General features: G+C 30.8%; 1 protein-coding gene across 1 annotated transcript; it reads right to left on the bottom strand.

Annotated features, from left to right (window-relative positions):
- Window positions 1–955: 955 nt before the first annotated feature.
- Window positions 956–20,594, bottom strand: LOC127734180 (sialin-like). Its single transcript, XM_052243904.1, has 10 exons — window positions 20,458–20,594; window positions 16,833–17,050; window positions 16,375–16,614; window positions 15,237–15,324; window positions 13,957–14,052; window positions 13,148–13,287; window positions 10,488–10,637; window positions 9,572–9,704; window positions 8,807–9,048; window positions 956–8,382 (listed from the first exon to the last, which is right to left on the bottom strand). The coding sequence occupies exons 1-10, from the start codon at window positions 20,507–20,509 to the stop codon at window positions 8,179–8,181; spliced, it is 1,563 nt and encodes a 520-aa protein (XP_052099864.1). The 5' UTR covers window positions 20,510–20,594; the 3' UTR covers window positions 956–8,178.
- Window positions 20,595–20,783: the final 189 nt, after the last annotated feature.

Genomic DNA, 20,783 nt, shown 5'->3' with positions numbered 1-20,783 from the left:
TTATCTGGGGTTACCAGACACTGCATAAGATGGATAGATATATATGTCCTGTTTATCATATATATTGGTTTGAGAAATTGTTATACCAAGATCTAAAAGGGACATCAGTTTTGTAATAGACCAACTAACTGAGCAAGATTTTTAACGTGCAAGGTAGCAGTCCTCGAGCAAACACAGTACTGTATTTTGCCTTTTTAACTTTTTTGAGTCGAGCCTCACTGATTTGGCTTTTGTAAATAAAGATGCGTGTCTGGCCTAGGGCATCACCACTCCAGTAGTCAGCATTCTCTGTCGACATGAATTATCATTGATATGGTCAATATTTAAAATTAACTGTTTACAAAACTCTGAACTAATCCGAATACTAAGGATTTTCTACACCAGGAATAGTTTACCTTAGCTGTATTTGGCAAAATCTTTTGGAATTTTGAATCCTCAATGCCCTTCAAGTTTGTACTTTATTTGGCTTTTTTAAACTTATTTGAGTCCAACTAGCAGTTCACAATGATGAGTGTTTTGTAGACGAAACAGATGTCTGGTCAACATAATTTTAATCCAGGTCTCTATGATGAGTTTCTTTGCCTTGACATTGCCACAGAAGGCTTCCTATGACATCAACAACTTTAATTTAAACCTTTCAGATTTCAGAAAAAATTGAGGAAACTTTCTTAACAGTGTTACAATTAACATGGCCGACCTTCTGAAAGTTGTATAAATCTTGCATCATGTGAAACTTGTATTATAACAGTTGATAAATTTCATATTAATATTTTTTCTTTTTAAAATAATTCGTGCAGTGGATATTTTCATGTATAATTGATGTGAACACGAAATAAGAGATAATAACCCTGCAAAAAAATACTACGTTTACAGTAACTAAAAGTCCTATAAGATTTTAAAACAAGGTATTTAAGTCAACACTCTCAGTAACTCTTTAAAAATATAAAACAAAAAATGTGTTGTCAATATTTATTCAGCACCAAATCCTGAACTAAATGAAATTGTGACATGTATGATCTATATAAAAATAAATTTCTTGTGGATTCTTTTATGTAAGTTTTATTATCAGAAACAATTTAAATGCAGTCTGATTAAAATACAGATCCTCTGTCAATGGGTTGTTTACAGGGATCTAACAACAATCTGTACTACTTTCTAGTCTTGTAATTATTACACCAATGAATGACATGTCTGTTACAAGGATCTAACAACAATCTGTACTACTTTCTGGTCTTGTAATTATTACATCAGTGAATGACATGTCTGTTACAAGGATCTAACAACAATCTGTACTACTTTCTGGTCTTGTAATTATTATATCAGTGAATGACATGTCTGTTAAAAGGATCTAACAACAATCTGTACTACTTTCTGGTCTTGTAATTATTACATCAGTGAATGACATGTCTGTTACAAGGATCTAACAATCTGTACTACTTTCTGGTCTTGTAATAATTACATCAGCCAATGACATGTCTGTCTCCAAAGTTTTGAAGGCATGTATCATTACGACAAAACCAGAAGATCTCAAAAGATCTTTTAAACAGAAAGTAAAATTGGGAGTTTAAAGGTCCTTGGAAGCAAAGCGTAAATACAGGATCAAAATCAAATTGATTTGCACGTCCTGTCAGATGCAAAATCATCATCATGTGTATTGTAACATTCAGTCTGTAATACTTTATTGAAATGCTTAGATTATTTATATTCAACTAATAAATAAAATATTTTTTATACTATGTTGTTTTGCATACTAATCAAACATTTTTATTATCTTGAAAACGTACTATTAGGTTGACTTATCTAATGTACTTCTAATAATGTAAAAATTAGCATTATATATATATATATATTTCTATCTAGATTGATTACTATGGTGAAAATTGTTCTATATTATTCCAAAATCGTAACTTTTATTTTAATCTTAACAAATTGACAATTCAGACTTTTTCACAGACATTAAAAACTGCTCACTCCCGTGAATAAAAGATCAATATTATGCAAAACATCACATTTGCTCATTAAAAGTAACCTAAGCCAATAGAAGCTGTAGAAATTGGATGGTAAAGAGTAACATGATGTTGGTTAAAAATATTCTTAAAAGTCAAAATAAATAAAATATCATTTATAAAATTATGAAGATTGTAAACAACTTCAAATTAAACTGATAAAAAATATATGTAAATGTTAAATGGATATTTGTCAATGTATACAAATTTCAGAGAGAACATATTAGTTTTATAAAACACTATATCAAGAAAACATTGAACAAAACATAAACAAAAAAACTTTACAGTACATGATAATGAATTCAACTATATCTGGTAACATATCATTTGTTGTCCAACACCATAATGTAATGAAGGAAATTTAGAAATACTAGCTGTTCATCTGAACATTTAGATTGTAATACTTTCAACACTTCGATTTAATATTATTTTTTTTATCTTTTATACACTTTGGAAACAAGTAAGAAAGCTAAGCTGTGTCAGTGATACGTTAATTAACAATAAAAAGGTTATTTTTCTTGAGCACATCATAATTAAATTAACATGCAAAATAGGGGGCATGTTGAGTCGTGCATATCCATAAATTATCACATGTTTTAATGGACATCATGGAAAAAGTTCTGGGGGAAAAGCAAAACAAATTTCAATGTTTAAAATGAATCTTTTGGCTTTTGTTACAGTTTAGTTAATTTCACGTGTTAAGGATTTCTGGTATGAATACAACAAACCAACATGATTCATCAGTTGCATATTATGGAAACATGCAATCTACATTGTAGTATTCATATATATATGTTTATATTTGCATATATCATAATAAATGAAAATATAAATAACAACATAACTAAGTAGACATAAATATATCTTTATATATAAGTGCAAATTTCGTCAAAGCATGCAGTTTATCTGAGTTCTATAAATCTTTTTCTTTTTTCACCTGCTATGAAAATTTCAGCATTATTTGTAGATACCTTATTGTGAATACACTTATTATTAAAAAGGTCCACAACTCTTCTGCATGGAACAAGATTAGTGGGTCCATAGAAAGTATAGATTTCACAAAACCCATGCAAACATAAAAGGCCAAATCATCAACTAATATTTTCTAATTGTAAAACTACTATGTCTTAATTTTTTCTCTCATTAAAGTCATGGCTTGCAGAATTTTGAATTCATGGTTTTTTCCATTCTTTGGTAATAAAATAACTTGGATAACAAAATTCATGAATATATGAACTCATAAAAATACTAGTAATCCATGTCCACTTTCTATAAAAACTTTGTATAATTTTATGCAGATTATAATGAGTATTTACAATGTTAATTTCATAAAAAAAAAACATAACAGAGACAGCTAAAACCATTTTTGTTAGATAAGATTTACAATCTTTCCTAATACTTCTTTAAACGAAGAGGAACAAGACTTGAATGTAAACCTTTACTTAGAACATTTAAGAAAAACATATTTACAGTTGGCATTAATGAGTATGTATAAGTTTACAGATGCCACAACTAAGTATGTATCTATAAAACTACCGGGATATGTAAACAGCATTCCTGCAGCCCAAAATAGCAAGCAAGGCATTAAAACGAAAATACTATAAAAAACAAACTAAGAAAAAAAACAATCAAAGAAAGATAAAACAAAGTTTTGTGATTATCAAATAAAAAATTCGTAAGGGTTCCGCGGAACCCAGTGTCTCGCCTACTTTTGCTGTTAATCGCAGGCTCAAGAAAAATGAGGAAAAAAATTAATAAAAATATTCCTCTCTATACTATCTTTTGATTGCAAGTAGCTTCTGTCCAAGTTTGGTAAAAATCCAGGATAGTTTATGAATCTAATAAATGTTTTAAAAACTTAAACTGCAGACTGTATGTAATGTTAACTGGAAGAAAAACTAAGTCCAATTATAAGTAAAATACGGAAAAAATGGAACAAAATTTTAACAAAATTTCCTTCTAGATACTAGCTTTTAATCATAAACAAGCTGCTGTCCAAGTTTGGTACAAATCCAGGATAGTTTAAGAAAGTTGTTAAAATTTTAAAAACTTTAACCACAGAGTGAATGTTATGTTAACTGGCAGAAAAACTAAGTCCATTTATAAGTATAATATGGAAAAAATGGAATTTTTTTTTTACAAAATTTACTTCTGGATACTATCTTATGATCATAAACAAGCTGCTTTCCAAGTTTGGTAGAAATCCAGGACAGTTTAAGAAAGTTATTAAAGTTTCAAAAACTTTAACCACAAAGTGAATATTTGTGGCTGCCGCCGACGACAACGACGCCGACGGAATGTAGGATCGCTATGTCTCGCTTTTTCGACAAAAGTTGAAGGCTCGACAAAAATGTACAGAAAATATGCTTAACAAGAATATGTGTCCATTGGACACTGCATGAACTCTGCTTAAACTATCACATTTCTATGGTCAGTGAGTGGCAAAATTGAATTTTGTATACATTTTAAAAAGTTCACATCAAAATGAAAAATGTATACTAATTTAAGTTACGTTGAGCACAATTTAATAGTAAACTACCGTAAACCAAAATATTAACCTAATCCCAGAAAACAGTATGCTCCCCTTCTATTGAAAGGGCATAAAAATAGAAGTACTCTAATGATCTATCTGTTTACATGTCATATACTTAAAAAGAATATGTGGCCTTCATTATTAATACATAACCCCATAAATGGAGATTATTTTTTTAAATGTATAATTAAAATCATGTGAAAGTGGATGCACTGGCTCCTTGGTAAAAATTACTTACAGAGCTGACTATCAATTAGCAGTGGCACAAAACTAGTATAAGTAATATAAATTTGATTCTGATTCATGATCATTGCCAATATTGTATGTGCTTTGCCCTTAAGCAATTGTTTGATCACAATTGGGTAAAATGACATCTTATATCATAGATGAGTTACAAAGTTTTTTTTTCAATATAACTTTTTCTAAAGTTCGAAATAAACAGGCAAGAAAATTTGTATTATGTGATGATATGACAAGAATTGGCTATTTCTCAACAAAAGTAGCTCATTCAAAAGGTTGAACAAATTAATCATTGGACTTGTAATATATTGGAATAAAGATAAATAAATGGTTATATAATAAAATGTCAATATTAATAATAAAACAAAAGCCGAACAATTCAGGTTTATCAGTATTTTCAGATCTACCATGATAATAATATAACATATAACATAATATAACAACAATAAATATAAATCTTCAAGACATACCTGTAATCAGATAAATAATGCTAACTGAAGTAAACTTTTGTAAACAATGTGAACAAACTAGGGTAAAAAAGGGAAGTCTTTCCAAAAATAACAACTTTAAAAATGTGTAACAGCAATGATGATGAACTGTTGCAAAATAATGATTTGCTAAATCAAATAAAACCCATCTAATTTGAACAACTGTACCTGTAACAATACTAATTATCAAATTGTTTAACTTGGGAATGACAATTGTGAAAATTGTCATCATAAAATGGAAGCTTTTCCAAAATTTCACCATATACATTTTATATGAGAGTTGGTTTAATAATGTGTGATCTACTCTGTGATGATTGATGGTCAGGTGATTTGCTTTTGTTTACCCTTTATAAATGACATTAAGTAATTCTTGAAAGAGAAATAATGAAAAAGGTCATTATAAAAAAACAGCTTCTTTCAATCCTAATATTTTATGTTACTATAGGGTCCAAGGAAGCTGAAGTGCTTACTTGGCTGACAATAACAAATAATTGAGCCTTATATCCAGCTTACGCACTGATTTGGGAGCGTTGAACCACTTTGAACTATGAACTGACATGATTTTTATTGTCCTATTAGGCTATGGAAAACCTTGAAAATCAATATGAACAAACTTTAAAACAGGAAGCATTTAACTTCACTTCCTGTTGAATAGTCTGAGGAAATGTAGGATGGATGGACATATCAACATAGTGAAAACTGTAAATGTTCCATGTATAATTAATATTTCAACTTATAAACATTGACCATAAATACCTTTCCTCCAAACAAGTGCCCAATTATATTACTATCAACCTGCAAAAGTCAGGTGTGACCTTTTTAGAGCTGACAGTTTTTTTACTTTAAAACAACGAAAACACAAATGTTAATAAAATTCATTTATAGTAAAAAGGGCGTAAAAACCCAAAATAAAGTAACCTGCTAAAAGAAGACAAATTCAAATCAAATTATTAATTGTTACTCTGTTTAACTATTAAACATACTCTGTTTAACTTTTAAACATAAATACAAATGATGAAGCATTGCTACTTCTATGGAAAAAAAATGTCAAAAAATAGCATGATTTGGCAGTGATGATAAAATGTTTATAAATTATAACTGTACTGTTATAAATTAATCTTGAGATACATGGCAGTTTTATACAAAAATAAGTTAAAATACATATGGCACTATTATAAAATTGCACAAATAAATAAATACATTTTGTTAAATGCTTTCTATAAACTTTTTTAAATATGCATATATTTTCCTGAAGGTTTTATTTTTGAAACATACATACTTATGGGTAATTTTCCAAACCGCCAAAGGGTCACTTTCACCCCTTAAAATATTTTAATATCACTTATGTAGCTTTTTTTATATTTTATCCAACTTTTGGTGGTTAATACAACTCAAGATTATCCCTGTCCTCTTGTAATTAATAAACAAAAATAGGAAGAAAATTTAACTTTCAGAATATCTCTCAAAAATAAATGCCCAGATAATATAAAGTATCAAAATTGCCAAGTTTTAATGATCTGGGTGTGGCAAAAGAATTTAGTTACATAATAAGAAAGGAGTTTTGAACAAAAAAATATACTGTCATTAAAATAAAATAATACTGGTACCAATTCTCAAATAAAACAAGTCAATAAGAAGCATACTGTGCATGGCCAATGGTATTCGTCGTTTTTCTTTTTTCGCTACATATTTCATATAAAAACACATGTTTTAAGAAAATTACTTTGAAGACATTTTTTGTTGGATTTTTAAAAACAAGCTGTTAAAAGACGCAGAATTGTCTAAAGTATATTTGTTTACTTGGTCATAGTTTTATCATCAATTATTTTTGTTTTCTCTTAAAATGAACATGTACAATTTTTTTTTACAATTTAATTTGGTTGAAATATATAACAAATGTATGAACATAAAATAATACTTGTGTTTGTATCATCAAAAATTGAAGACACTCCACAACAAAAATATAATCAAATGAACAAATAAGCCTGTGACAATTCTGCTTCTATTGGTAATAAGTTGATTAAATTCCTACCAGAAATGTTACCACATATATTTAAAACAAGAATGTGTCCATAGTACATGGATGCCCCACTCGCACTATCGGACAGAAGAACGGACCCACAGACCGAAAAACATAATGCCCATAAATGGGGCATAAAAATGGGGCATAAAAACTTAGTTTTAGTTTTATATGAAATATATAGTGAAAAATCACAAGTGACAAATACTTTTGGCCATGTACTGTACAGTACATGTATAACAAAGTTAAAACAATTTCATAATAAATGAGACATGACTAAGTAGTTCCTCCTGAGTGAGTTTAAATATTTTTCACATACTACTCATTTGGACTGATATGATTTTTCAAAAATTTTCTATACAAGACTTACGTTTTAAATTTTTTCTTTTGATATATACATCTTATTTTTTAAGCCCAATTTTTTGCATAGCATGTAAACTAAATTGCATTGTCTGCATATACAAGATCACTGTACACCAAAATAAAATTAAACATCTGTTTAGAATATCATGTCAAAACATAACAGTACTACCAACAATTCATTAAAATGTCAAATGCAAAACTCATGCAGTAGTTATGCAGTTTTAGCTTCCTACATTTAATTGATCTTTTGAGCAACTGGCTGTGTTTGGGAATACACAAATTTCCCTCTAGGAACTTTACCCTTTTACCTTAAAACATAAAGATGATCTAGCATTTATTACTACTTCCTAGATCTAGCATTTAATACTACTTCCTAGATCTAGCATTTAAATGTAGTTCCTACTTATTTCATGATTAAGTTTTTCTTCATGATTTAAAAATTAAGTTTTTCTTCATGATTTAAACATTAAGTTTTTCTTCATATTTTTAAACATCAAGTTTTTCTTCATGGTTTAAACATTAAGTTTTTCAAATATTAATATTATTATCCACTGGTGGTTTTTCTTCGTCAATTTTCAATGGTTCCATTTCCACATTTAATTCCAGGTCCCTTTTTTCTCTAGCCCAATCTTGTAGCTCCCCACTACCAAATATTAAGTAAAACACAGCTCCAAATGCATAAATAGCTGCAGCTATGTAAAACACTTTCTGCCATTCATCTCTTGTCTGTGCCTAGAATTAAATATAATAAGAAGAATTAACATGAAACAGGACATTGGACTACCAATAACCTATTCAGTAGCAATCCACCAATGAATCAGTGTGTAACTAATAACTGGTAAAAGAGACTTTTTTCTTTAAAATAAAATCAACTTTCTGATACTTAGAAAGCAAATAAGGCAATACAAATTCAACTGAATGCAAATATTTGTTGAATCATATAAACAGAGATAAATTAATAATTTGCAATAAAATTTGAAGTGTAACTTAGATACAAAGAGGGATAAATTCAAATAACCATACACATCAATCAAACAAATGAATGGCAAATTCACTTTCTGTAGAATTTCATGTACATCATACATTTTTTTTTTAATTTGGATGAGTTAAAGTTCTCAACTTGATTAATTAATACATCTATATATCTATTCCTCACCTCATTAGTGATAGCTCCTACTACCGATGGAGATATAAATCCTGTTACTGAAGCTATAGAATTAGTGATGCCAAACAATATACCAGCATATGGTGGAGCTATATCCACATGATTGATAAGGAAGCCACTGTACTGGAACCCTGTCAGACTGACAGCAAGGATCAGCAAGACTATTGCAAGAGTGGGAGTGGTACAGTCTACATATCCTAAACAAATCAGCATAAGTGCTGGTACAATTTTACCTGAAATATAAACATGTCCTGTATGGAAATACTGACAATTTTGGAACTATTGCATAGCAAGTTATTTGTGCAACAAGCATTGTGTTGGCAACATAACACAACAAAAGAAATGTACCTACCCAGTCCCATATATATATACAACTTTTAAATGTTTGTTTCATGGTTCCTCCCAGTCATAGATGTTCTTGATCTGCCCCTGAAGGCACAGCAATTCATTTCTAGATATTTTTTGGGGTCATTGATATAGTTCATTTATAAAAGTTGGTTTTTAGCAAACTGAATGTAACAAACAAAATATATATATGCATCAACATTTGTAGCTAATCCATATAAAACTAAGCATTCTCTCATGTTCTCTTTCTTTCAAAATTATCATTATTTGTATACTATCAGCTAGTACACAATATTGACAGTAATATGGCAACATTATAAGATTTTTTCATTTTTGTCTAGTATTTTTTAGGTGTGTTCTTTCAATGAAAGCTACACCAAATATCGTTATTTTTATGTTTGATAAACTTACCGAAAGAATCAAATATTTTTCTGGTCATGGTTGTATTCATTAAACGTCTTTCCCTGAAGAAATCTGCCATCCATCCAGCAATGTTAATCATGGCCCAGAAGGCTACATATGGTAAAGCTGAGTAAAGTCCATTCTAGATTAAAAAATATTTTTAACATGTGACACCACTTTAAATTGTAAAAAAAAAAGACATAGCACAGCACACAGTGTCCACCAAGAGAATATTGTACAATATTATTTCTTAAACACTGTAGCTGATTCACAGTGAGTCCATTTATAATAAGAGGCCATGAACTCCTTCAGCCACTGACACACATTCCAATACATTATTGTAGTTGTTTTTGTCTATTTATTGTCTTTATGGTTTTTAATCTGAACCACAACAGACAGAGACTATTGTTTACCATATATACTATATGTACAGAACCTGTCACAGATCATGTGATTAACTATACATGTTTATGTTTTCAATTTGTTTTTTTTATTTTGTATGCTGGTTAAAACAAAGAATTTTTTTTTTTTATCTTTGGAGATTTTGATGAATTTTTACTCTTGATTTTGCTTATAAGGCTTTGTTTTTTACTTTGTAAAATATTTGGCCTTTTTAAAGACTTCACTTATGTAGATTAGTATATTGGTCAGTTATTTGTTGATTTACAGATGTAATATCCAGCTATATGACCTACACTAATGTAAGCTGATATTGTGCTAACTTACAGAAGTAATGTCTATCTATAAGACTTCATTCATATTGGTTAATATTGTGAAGGCTAAAAGAAATAATTTTCAGTTTCAAAACTTCAAACATATAAATTGATAATGGTATAAACTTATAGACATAATATCTTATCATAAAAATTCATGCACGTATGCTTATAAGACCTTGCTCATGTGAGTTAAAACGGAGTTAACTTACTGAGGTTATATCTAGTTTTAAGACTTCACTCATGTATGTTGGTATATTTGTTAGCAATGTGTAGGCTCCCCAGTCTGATGTTATATTGGATACAACAATTGCAAGAACTGGAAGTGAGGTCAGTATACTCTTCCATGGTACATCTAGTTCCTAAAAAACATTTCCAGATTTTATTAAATGTCAGTACCTCAGTGATTAGAAAAAAAAAGTCAATTAAAACATCAAAATATAAACTACCAAATTAAAACTATAAAAATATCTTACAACAAGAAATGATTGTAACAGGATGCTGTTAAGAAGTCTCCCAAACTAATTTCCCATATTGAATTATAAACCCTTAAGAACTCCCCCTTATTATTCATTCAATTCATTTTGTAGATAGTATAGGGTTTAGGGGTGGGTATCTTAACCACTTACAAGATATTTGAACATATTCAAATGACAGTAGGTGGGGATGACCCCTAGGGACTTACCCTGCATATCATCTAAAACATCTTGGTATGACAAATATGAAGAATCTTAATGAAATATTTTCAAAATCATCTCTCCTATAAAAGTCAGGAACTGTGAAAGGCAGCCATGTTTTTGACCAACCTTAACCAAATCAAGATGGGAAACTTTGGTAAGTGAATATAAATATAGATTGTCCTTGTAGTCTTACAGACTTTAATTGGAATGTATTCTCCTTCATTCCTACATCATATATATAAAATTGAGAATGGAAATGGGGAATATGTCAAAGAGACAACAATCCCGCCAAAGAGCAGGCAACAGCCGAAGGCCACCAATGGGTCTTCAACACAGTGAGAAAATCCCGCACCCGGAGGTGGTCCTCAGCTGGCCCCTAAATAAAAATGTGTACTAGTTCAGTGAAAATGGACGTCATACTAAACTCCAAAACATATAAATGAACTAAAATTAAAAAACATACAAGACTAACAAAGGCCAGAGGCTCCTGACTTGGGACAAGTGCAAAAATGCGGCGGGGTTAAACATGTTTTGTGAGATCTCAACCCTCCCCTATACCTCTAGCCAATGTAGAATAAAAAAACACACAGTGATACGCACAGTAAAACTCAGTTAAAAAGAAGTCTGAGTCTGATGTCAGAATAGGTAACAAAAGAAACTAAGCAAAATGACAATGATACATAAATTAACAAAGGACTACTAGCAGTTACTGACATGCCAGCTCCAGACCTCAATTAAACTGATTGAAAGATTATGTCTTCATCATATGAAAATCAAGTACAATCCCTACCGTTAGGGGTTTAGTATCATACCATCATAAAATATATGAGACGAACATAACACGTATCATGCCAACAACTGGTTTTAGAATAAATGTGTTTTATTTCCGATGAAAAGACCCTACGAGTGAATCAATATTAATACCAAAATATGCAATCCTTAATGACTTGACAACAGTATCGTAACTATATCCCTTCCAAATAAGTCTTTTTAAAGGTTTGGTTAGCTTTTGAGGTGAATGCCAACATTTTTGTGCATTGTACAGAATATTACCATAAAAGATTGGATGTGAAATACCTGAACGTATAAGATGTCTGCATGTTAATTTATATTTACGAATGATGTCCTTGTACTGATGATACAATTTAGTAAATGTTTTGACTAGTTTGTGATATCGAAAACCCTGGTGTAATAATTTCTCAGTAATACAGAGATTTCTTTAGTTAAAATCAAATACGTTGTTACATACACGAGCGAATCGAACAAGTTGAGATATATAAACACCATAAGATGGTGACAAGGGAATGTCACCATCTAAAAATGGATAATTAACAATCGGAAATGAAAAATCATCTCTTTTGTCATAAATTTTGGTATTAAGCTTCCCGTTAAAGATAAAGATATCAAGATCCAGGACAATGTATATATTGAAAGGTCAGCATAAAATAACATTTTTGCAGTTTGTTCTATATGTGGTAGATTGGCTTTTTTTTTCACAGAAAGAGAACAATTTTTTAAAATCTTACAAGGAGGGATGGAACTTACAAGGAGGGATGGAGAATGATGCAATGTGATGGTCATTACTCAGACATGGTCCTTGAAGCTTGGTGAGCTTAGGATTAAATTGATTTGTACCAGTTTAAGATCGATTTTTATTACCTCTCCTCCGCAAGGAAGCATTGCATCAAATGACTTTTTATATATTGGTGAACTGAAGATGTTACAGCTGTACTTTTAAGGATTGAAATCACAACATACACTGCACAAACATTCATAGTCTTATTATTTTTTTTGGGGGGTTTGCGTTTTCTAGAAAGATATCCAAATAGCATAGTTAAATTCATTCCTTCGAAGGTTTGCAGATGCCATTATGATTTTGTTGACCATTATGAAAAATCTGTGTCACAGATGACCAGGGAACTGCTCCACTTGTTGTAACCACAATCCTGTCCTCTTTTCCTTGAATTGTTACATCCCTGGATGCGACTTATTACTTTTTTTACTTGCAACTTGCAAGATATGTGACAGCACTATTGGAGCTAGAACTGATTGCCCTTCATAGCTAGCACTTTCGTTTATCCTCGGTTTTGGTGGGTTTTTCTTTGCTGCTTTTTTTTACTATGGTGTAGTCTATTATCTTTTACTTATTGCTTTAAGTACAGGAAATGCTTATGATTTTTGCAATATCTAACCTTGCCTGTTTCAGCATGACGATTTTCTGCTAAGGACATAACAATATATTCACGCTCAATATCAGAAATTCTTTTATGGTCCATTGGATTATCACTGACTAAAACCATCCATAGCACAAACCACACAAAATTGGCTGTCCCTGAAATTACATACAAATATTTTTCAAACCAGGAACATAGGTAACCAACTGAGAATTCTTATTACTTCTTACAGATTTTCCACCCATTAGTTACTTTGTGTTTGCAAGTATTTAAGTCTGAGCAACCTCATTTTTTTCTAGATTGATAAATGTAATACTACATTGTACTGCAGCCATTGAAGTGGTAAAAAAAATTCAGAACATGTTTTTTTCTGTATATGAAAATAGATGTGAATGAAATTACAATACTGTGGATACATTATTATTCATGGGTTACCAATTTTCGTGAATTTTGTTGAAAAAGGTGAACCAAGAATTTAAATATTCAACAAAGAACAAATTTTCTTTAGGTTGATATACAGAGTTTTAGTAAGACAATGAAATCAAATATCCACGAAAATACATTGTTTTCTCAAACCACGAAAATTGGTAGCCATGAAAATAATATAATCCACAGTAAGTTACATTAACGTCACCTCTGTTAAACAGTATTAAAGCTTTATATCAAGGGTTTTCCGACGATGAATTTGCCTTCAACAGTTTATGTACAATTATTATTTAGAAAACAATCTATGTATGATATTTTGCATTAGTAACAATACAAAAATAAACTTGTATGTCTTCTGTTAGGTAAAACCAAAGTGACAGGTCACTTAGAATTAAACTCACCCAATACATAAAAGATGGATGGCCAGCCTCCTGCAAATCCATATTTACATAAAACAGCCGCTAATGGAAAGGTTATCACATTACCAACTTGTGCTCCTGTAATATAATAATTTTCAGACACACCAGTAAAACAATTCATAATGTATATATATATTTTTTTTTTTTTTCGATACTTCTAACTAAATGACACAGAAAAAAGACATCTCTCTTTTTGCCACTACAGACATATTAAAAAACAAGCATTCTTTGAGTATTGCATAGCAATACAAAGTCCCCTACCAGTTAAAAATTCATTGTATTGGAACTAAATTCTAACTTGATCTATAACTTGTCATGGTGTAAACTATATAACAAATATCAAGTCAATATCTTCAAGCATGACGAAAAAAAGTGTTGAAAACTGATTATTTAAGTGAATTTTCACCATAACTCTGCACAAAATCATCAGACCAAAACAAAATTTGAACTTGATCTGTAACTTGCCATGATAAAACTATATACCAATTTTCAAATCAATATCTTCAAGCATGACGAAAAAAAGTGCGGAAAACTGATAATTTGAGTGAATTTTCTAAGTCCAAGGACCATAACTCTGCACAAAATCATCAGACTGGAACAAAATTCAAACTTGATCTGTAACTTGTCATGATAAAACTATATACCAATTTTCTAATCAATATCGTCAAGCATGAAGAAAAAAAGTGTGGAAAACTGATTTGCCGGACAGACAGACAGACAGACAGACAGACAGACAGACGGACGGAGTGCAAACCTAAAGCCCCCATTCGACTTCGTTGGTAGGGGATTAAAAACAATTAAAGAATTACTTGCAATCAAGAAAAATATATTTCTAGATCTTTGGAGCTTTAAGTACAACAGAAGATTTTTTTAGATTGCCTGTTTGTAAATTTGTGAAAAAAAACAATTTCACCTTGTTTGAGGCCAGATTTGATTGGCTGAATATTGTTGACTATGACCATCTTTTATTTTTAATTAATAGAATCTGAAATAAACTATTTTTTTCTGTCAATTGAATATTTTAACAAAATCATGTGATGATATTTTCAGGATTGCGCAGTTTGAATAAGTTATAAAGTTTGTGTTTTGTGTGGTTCATGCTACAATTGTGTACAGGTAGACATGGTAGAGTTGAAAAATACACATGTTCTATTGTTTAATTGATACATATATAAGATTTAGGGAAAATCTACTCAAGAGAAATAAATACTATACCTAGAACTTTAATATCCAATGAAGAGGAAGATTTTATTACGTTATACCTGCATAAGAAAAAGCTGTAAGTTTACTTCTCTCCATTGGTGGTGCCCAGTTACCCCACAAAGCATGCATCGCTGGAAAAACTGCACCCTAAAATACATTCATTAACATATAGTATAATTAATAAAACACTGCAAAAAGACAGATTTCATTTTACAGTCATATTTTTTAATCATCTAATACAATATTGGAAAGTCTAGACATTAGAGAACAGGCTATTCTAATTGTCTAATTGTCATTTTATTGCAAATAAGCAGACATAAATTTATATCATCCTTTATAGATGAAAATTTATTGATATGATTTTTATTTTGCCAACCTTATTGCAAATAAGAAGAACACCATTGCATGTATCGCTCACCTTGAGAAAAAAATCACCAGTTTGAAAATCAGGACTTGTATATGCACATACTATAGTAACTCAATCTGTTGCTGGTTATTTATACAATTAACATGTTTAACCTATCTCCTAAAGTGTTTTAATTTTCAGAGTACAAAAATGTAGATAAATCTTATCATGCTGATCATTTTTGCAATTTGCACTTTTAACCTAGCTTTTTAGATAAAAAAATGCAAAAAATTGGAAGAAATGTATATTTCAGGGGGGGAATAACTCAAAAACAGGTTGACAGATTTTTCTCCACGTTTCAGTGTTGAAAGGTAAAAAAATTAACATTTCAGTGATAATAAATGTGAAACATGGGGACAGATTTTTCCAAAACTTTCAGGGTAGCTAGAATTTGTTCTGCTGACAATTTTGAGTTTTTCTCTAATTGCTAAGGTTTTAAAGAAACTAACCAAAACTGTAGTTTGACCCCTATGTTCTATTTTTAGATACTGCAGCCATTTTGGTTGACCAATCTGGACTAAAATCACAAACTTTATAGTTGACATCCTATAAATCAAGCAGACAAACTTTGGTTTCAATCCATTAAGCAGATTCAGAAGAGAAGTTTTCAAACAGACTGTAATAACACTTGATACAGTGATCTTATAAGTGTAAAACTTATTTGTGTGCATAGAGTAACAATGAAACCTTGAAACAGTCAAATATTTTCTTGTAGTAAACAAATCATACATTTCTTGAAATTTACAACAGTTACTACATCTCTTTTAAACTTGTATAACATTGATACTTACTGAAGAAAACCCAACAAGAATTCTAAGTACAATCAGAAATGTACCGGTAGGATCAACGTTTGCTGCTAATGGAGTGAATAATGTAGCTATTGTGGCCATACACATACTCCACCCAAAAACTCGTTTGCCACCAAATTTTGTGGCCAGCCATCCACCAGGTATCTGTGTAGCAAGGTATCCCCAGAAGAAAGCACCAAGAATTAATCCTTGTACTGTTTTACCCCATATAAATTCACCATCCTGAAATGGAAAGAAACTTTTAATAAATTAGGGAGCTACCATTTGATTTTTATGGGGGACAAGGATGAAATTTGAAAAAAGAGGCAGGACAGGAGTTTTGAGTAAAAAAAAAGGCAGGATGAGCAACTTTACCAAAAAAAAAGGCAGGATGAAAATTTATGTAAAAAAAAGTCAGGAAAAACTAATAAAAAAAATGTTCAATAGATATGTGTACTTACCTCAAAGTTACTGGTACCTGTAGTATTTAGACCAGAGCCACATCCAACCTCAATCTTTGTTACATTTCCATTTTGGTCTGGTGAGTTTGTCTGTATGGCTGTTCTGTTTACCATACAGACAATGGCAACACTCATATTCACACGTAAGGCATAAACATTGATAAATCCAAAGAAGCCTAGAATAGCCAGACCAAGTCGACTGGATGTCCACCATGGTACTAAAAAATAAAACATTACTTTACATTAGAAATTGTAGAAAAATAATAAAATAAATCAAAATTCTACCAAAATATTTACACATGCATGACTCTAATCTTAAAACTTATTGCAATTAAAAAAATGCTTCCATGAATTGGTTCCTTCAGATTTCTGTTTCTTTCTCTTTGTGAAAGGTATAGTAAACACATCAGCATGTGTTGATTCACTGAAAAATTACACTTGTGTCAAAGTTGGGTACATTTTAGAGTGAATGCTGCTCATCATTGGGGATTTATCTCTGTAAATATCCCATAGGTTATAAGTATTTATTAATTTTTATTTTGAAGAAAATACGTTTGTTTTCATTAATCACTTTTGGTAAGTGACTTTTCCAAAAATCAAAGAAGTTGCCAGAATGATCCCATTGAAAACCTTAGAAACAATAAGGTAACCAGAAAAGCTGCTGTCTTTATTTGCAAGTAGTTTTGTAATACTTCCCCATACCTCCAAAATATTTTTATTTTGCACAGTAAATTTAACCTCATTTGGGTGGCTTCAACATGGTCAAATCCAACCTGTAACCAAGATTAGGTTGGCTTGAGCCTGGGACCTGACATCTCATGTAAAAGGACCTGTGACCTTTCAAATGTTCAAAACCAAGATCTGTGTAGTGAGCATACAAGTGACCTGGTGACCTAATGATATTTTTAAATGTAACCATGACCTAAGGGGTTATCCTACTAAAGGCCCATTTTGAATATATATCCCAAACAGATTATTATAACCAATTTGCCTGGGGTGTTTTTCTTTTTGCGGATAGACTTCTTACGGGTTAGCTCCCCAACTAAAATCTTGCAAGTATGGTAGGCTAGCACAAAGAAGTTAAAATACCACATACATCCTTAGGTCAGGGTTTTTAAATTTGTTAGTATAGAGATTTTTTATGTGTGAAAGTCGGTTGGTTGGGAAAAAAAAGAAAAAAATATCTTACAAGACAGAAATATGTATAGATTAAAAATATATTTCAGCTTACTAACAATAGATTTGGTCTGCTTTTTCTTAATTTTTAGTTCCAAACATTATTGCTCAGCTGTTTTAAATGTACAAAGATGCCATCATCATACATTTTTTGTCATATAAATTTTAAAAAGGTGGGTATCATTGACAAACAGGAAATAAATGGTCATATCACGAAAGAAAAAAAACAGCTACTTGTTGCTTATCAATTTAAGAAACCGTAGTGAATAATGAGCTTTGAACACGAAAACAAGTGAAACAGAAATTGCAAACACAATCGCACGAAAATAACACTTTATCATCTGTGTCATAAACAAAGTAGACCAATCCTATGGAAAACGATGATATCGGTTTCATCCTTTGTCAGCCAATCCCGCTTTAGATATCCAAATGGACGAACATTTTTTTTCCCAATCTATGAAACAAGAAAATTCTACATTTAGGAACATAAACGCTACGCTACGGATTATTTTTAGATTTTTATTCTTTTAAAATCATTTCTGCTAATGTTTTAACATGCTAAAATAATGCATTTAATTTCAGGCAAAGTTGCTGCTACACAGATATTTATATTTATATTTCAGAGATAATCTATTTGTTAGGGTCGGCAGGGAAAAAAAAGCATGAAATGTCAATTTTAATCTTTTTCTGAAAATGTGAAAAATAGGGTCAGCTGATCCGTAAACCAACAAATTGAAAAAACCCTTGCCTTAGGTTATTCTTTTTTTAGTTCTATTTTAACTCACTGTCTTTATTTTAGACACAAATAACAACTTCCACCAAATATGTTTTCCATAAATTCACAAACACACATTTAGGCCTGTTTGGTTATTACATCTAATTTGCCTACTTAATTCACAAGGCCACCCTTAAAAAAATTCTTTGTTTAATGTTGCCTACCCATGCCTTGTAGGGTTGGGTAAGTAGGTAGGGATTATATATTTTGTTACGTTTTCAACATAATCGTAGCCAGTGCCTTGCCTTTTAAAGTTAAATGCTTTTTGTGCTTCAGAAAGATTTTTAAAAACAATTTCTATCACTGCAGTAGCTGTGGAACCGTATGGTCTGCAAATTGTCAAAATAAATCATAAGGACTAGGAGCTATGAGCCATGGTCTGCAAAATGTCAAAAAATATCATAAGGACCTAAGAGCCACAGACTTGCATCTATCACTGCAGATGATACAGTTCACTCACTCAGTTACACAATTTAAATCACCTATTGTTGTGTAGATATCTATTGTTCTTCTATTGTCCATGTCAATCAATACCATTGTTACCTGAGAGGAGGCATCTAAGATTTAACCAAACTTAGTTTGTTTTTACACCTTATGTAGCAACGAAAAAAATTATCACAAAAAAATTTAACTTTCTAAAACATGTTTTAATGCATTCAGATTTTATATGGAATCAGGACAACTCTGACCAAAGACAAGTCAGACCAAGACAACTTGGACCAATTTGAAGACAACTCGGACTAGTTTAAAAGACAACTCAGACCACTTTTAAGACAACTCAGACCAATTGGAAAACTGAATGGGCCAATGTAAGGGACGCTTCTTATCTAGTTACATGTAAAAGACAATTCGGACCAGTTAGAAATATGTCTCAGGCCCATTTAAAGATAATTCTTATCAGGAGAAATTCATTTGTGAGATCAAAAACAGATTCAACAAAGTTAACAAGGTATTGGAGTAAACTTTCCTCTCAGAGCTTTAACGTTTTAAATGATGTATATTTTTTATTGTCAATTGTTTAAGTTTTTTTCTTCTGATCATTGTTTGAATCTGATGAGTACTGTTTCAGAACTTCTGTTTTTAAATATATATATATGGCATATGAAAAGACAGTAATAATATTTGTATTTCTTGTATTAGAACTTGCACTATTTCAAATCACTAACAATATTGTTTTTATAAAATATATGACAGGCACATGAACAGATACGTTTATAAATACAACAATAAATAACTTAAAATAGAATTAAAAAAAAAATTAAAATGGTCCGAGCAGTCTTCATGGTCTTTCAAACTTGTCTATGTTGCTTTCAGAAGTGGTCAGAATTGCCTTTACAACTGGTGCGAGTTGTCTTAAAAGTGGTCCAAAATGTCTTTAAAAATTGTCTGAGTTCTCTTCAAAACTGGTCCGAGTTGTCTAAAAATTGGTCCGAGTTGTCTGTGATCCGACTTGTCATGTATTTCTTATATATATATCTAGTGGATAATCGGCCTTAAAACTTTTCAAACTGCACATGTTTTTCTGTACTAAGAGCAATTTTCGGTCCATTTTATTTAATGTCCATTTGTTATAAAGAACTTTAAATTCTGTTGATTCAAGGAATTGTATAGACTATAGTTTTACTATATTATTATCCTTTGTTGATATTTAACACAATGTCTTACGGGACTTACCTGATTTTGGGTCAATTTCGTTTTCTGAAAGGTTATATTCTGCTTTGGTCATCTTTTTCTATAACGCGATCGAACTTTTTTCAAAAAAACATTTGGCTACCAAAAAATAATTGCAACGTGGGCATGCATGTTGATGATGCAACTACAGTCCGAATTAGTAAAGGAAACCTCCCGAAATAATCCGAATAAAACCAATAATCCTGGTAACCTCAACTGAGTCACTAACACAGAATATGGACCAATCTACGGTACCAGGCTATTTATGTATGGCGTGCAGTTTTATTAAAATGATATATATTATAATTGTTCCAGGATTAATTGTTAGG

The sequence above is a fragment of the Mytilus californianus genome, unplaced genomic scaffold (genome assembly GCF_021869535.1).
Source record: "Mytilus californianus isolate M0D057914Y unplaced genomic scaffold, xbMytCali1.0.p SCAF_3, whole genome shotgun sequence".
Taxonomy (NCBI): domain Eukaryota; kingdom Metazoa; phylum Mollusca; class Bivalvia; order Mytilida; family Mytilidae; genus Mytilus; species Mytilus californianus.
Note: the sequence above shows the minus strand (reverse complement) of the source record. Positions and strands in the feature narration are given on the sequence as shown.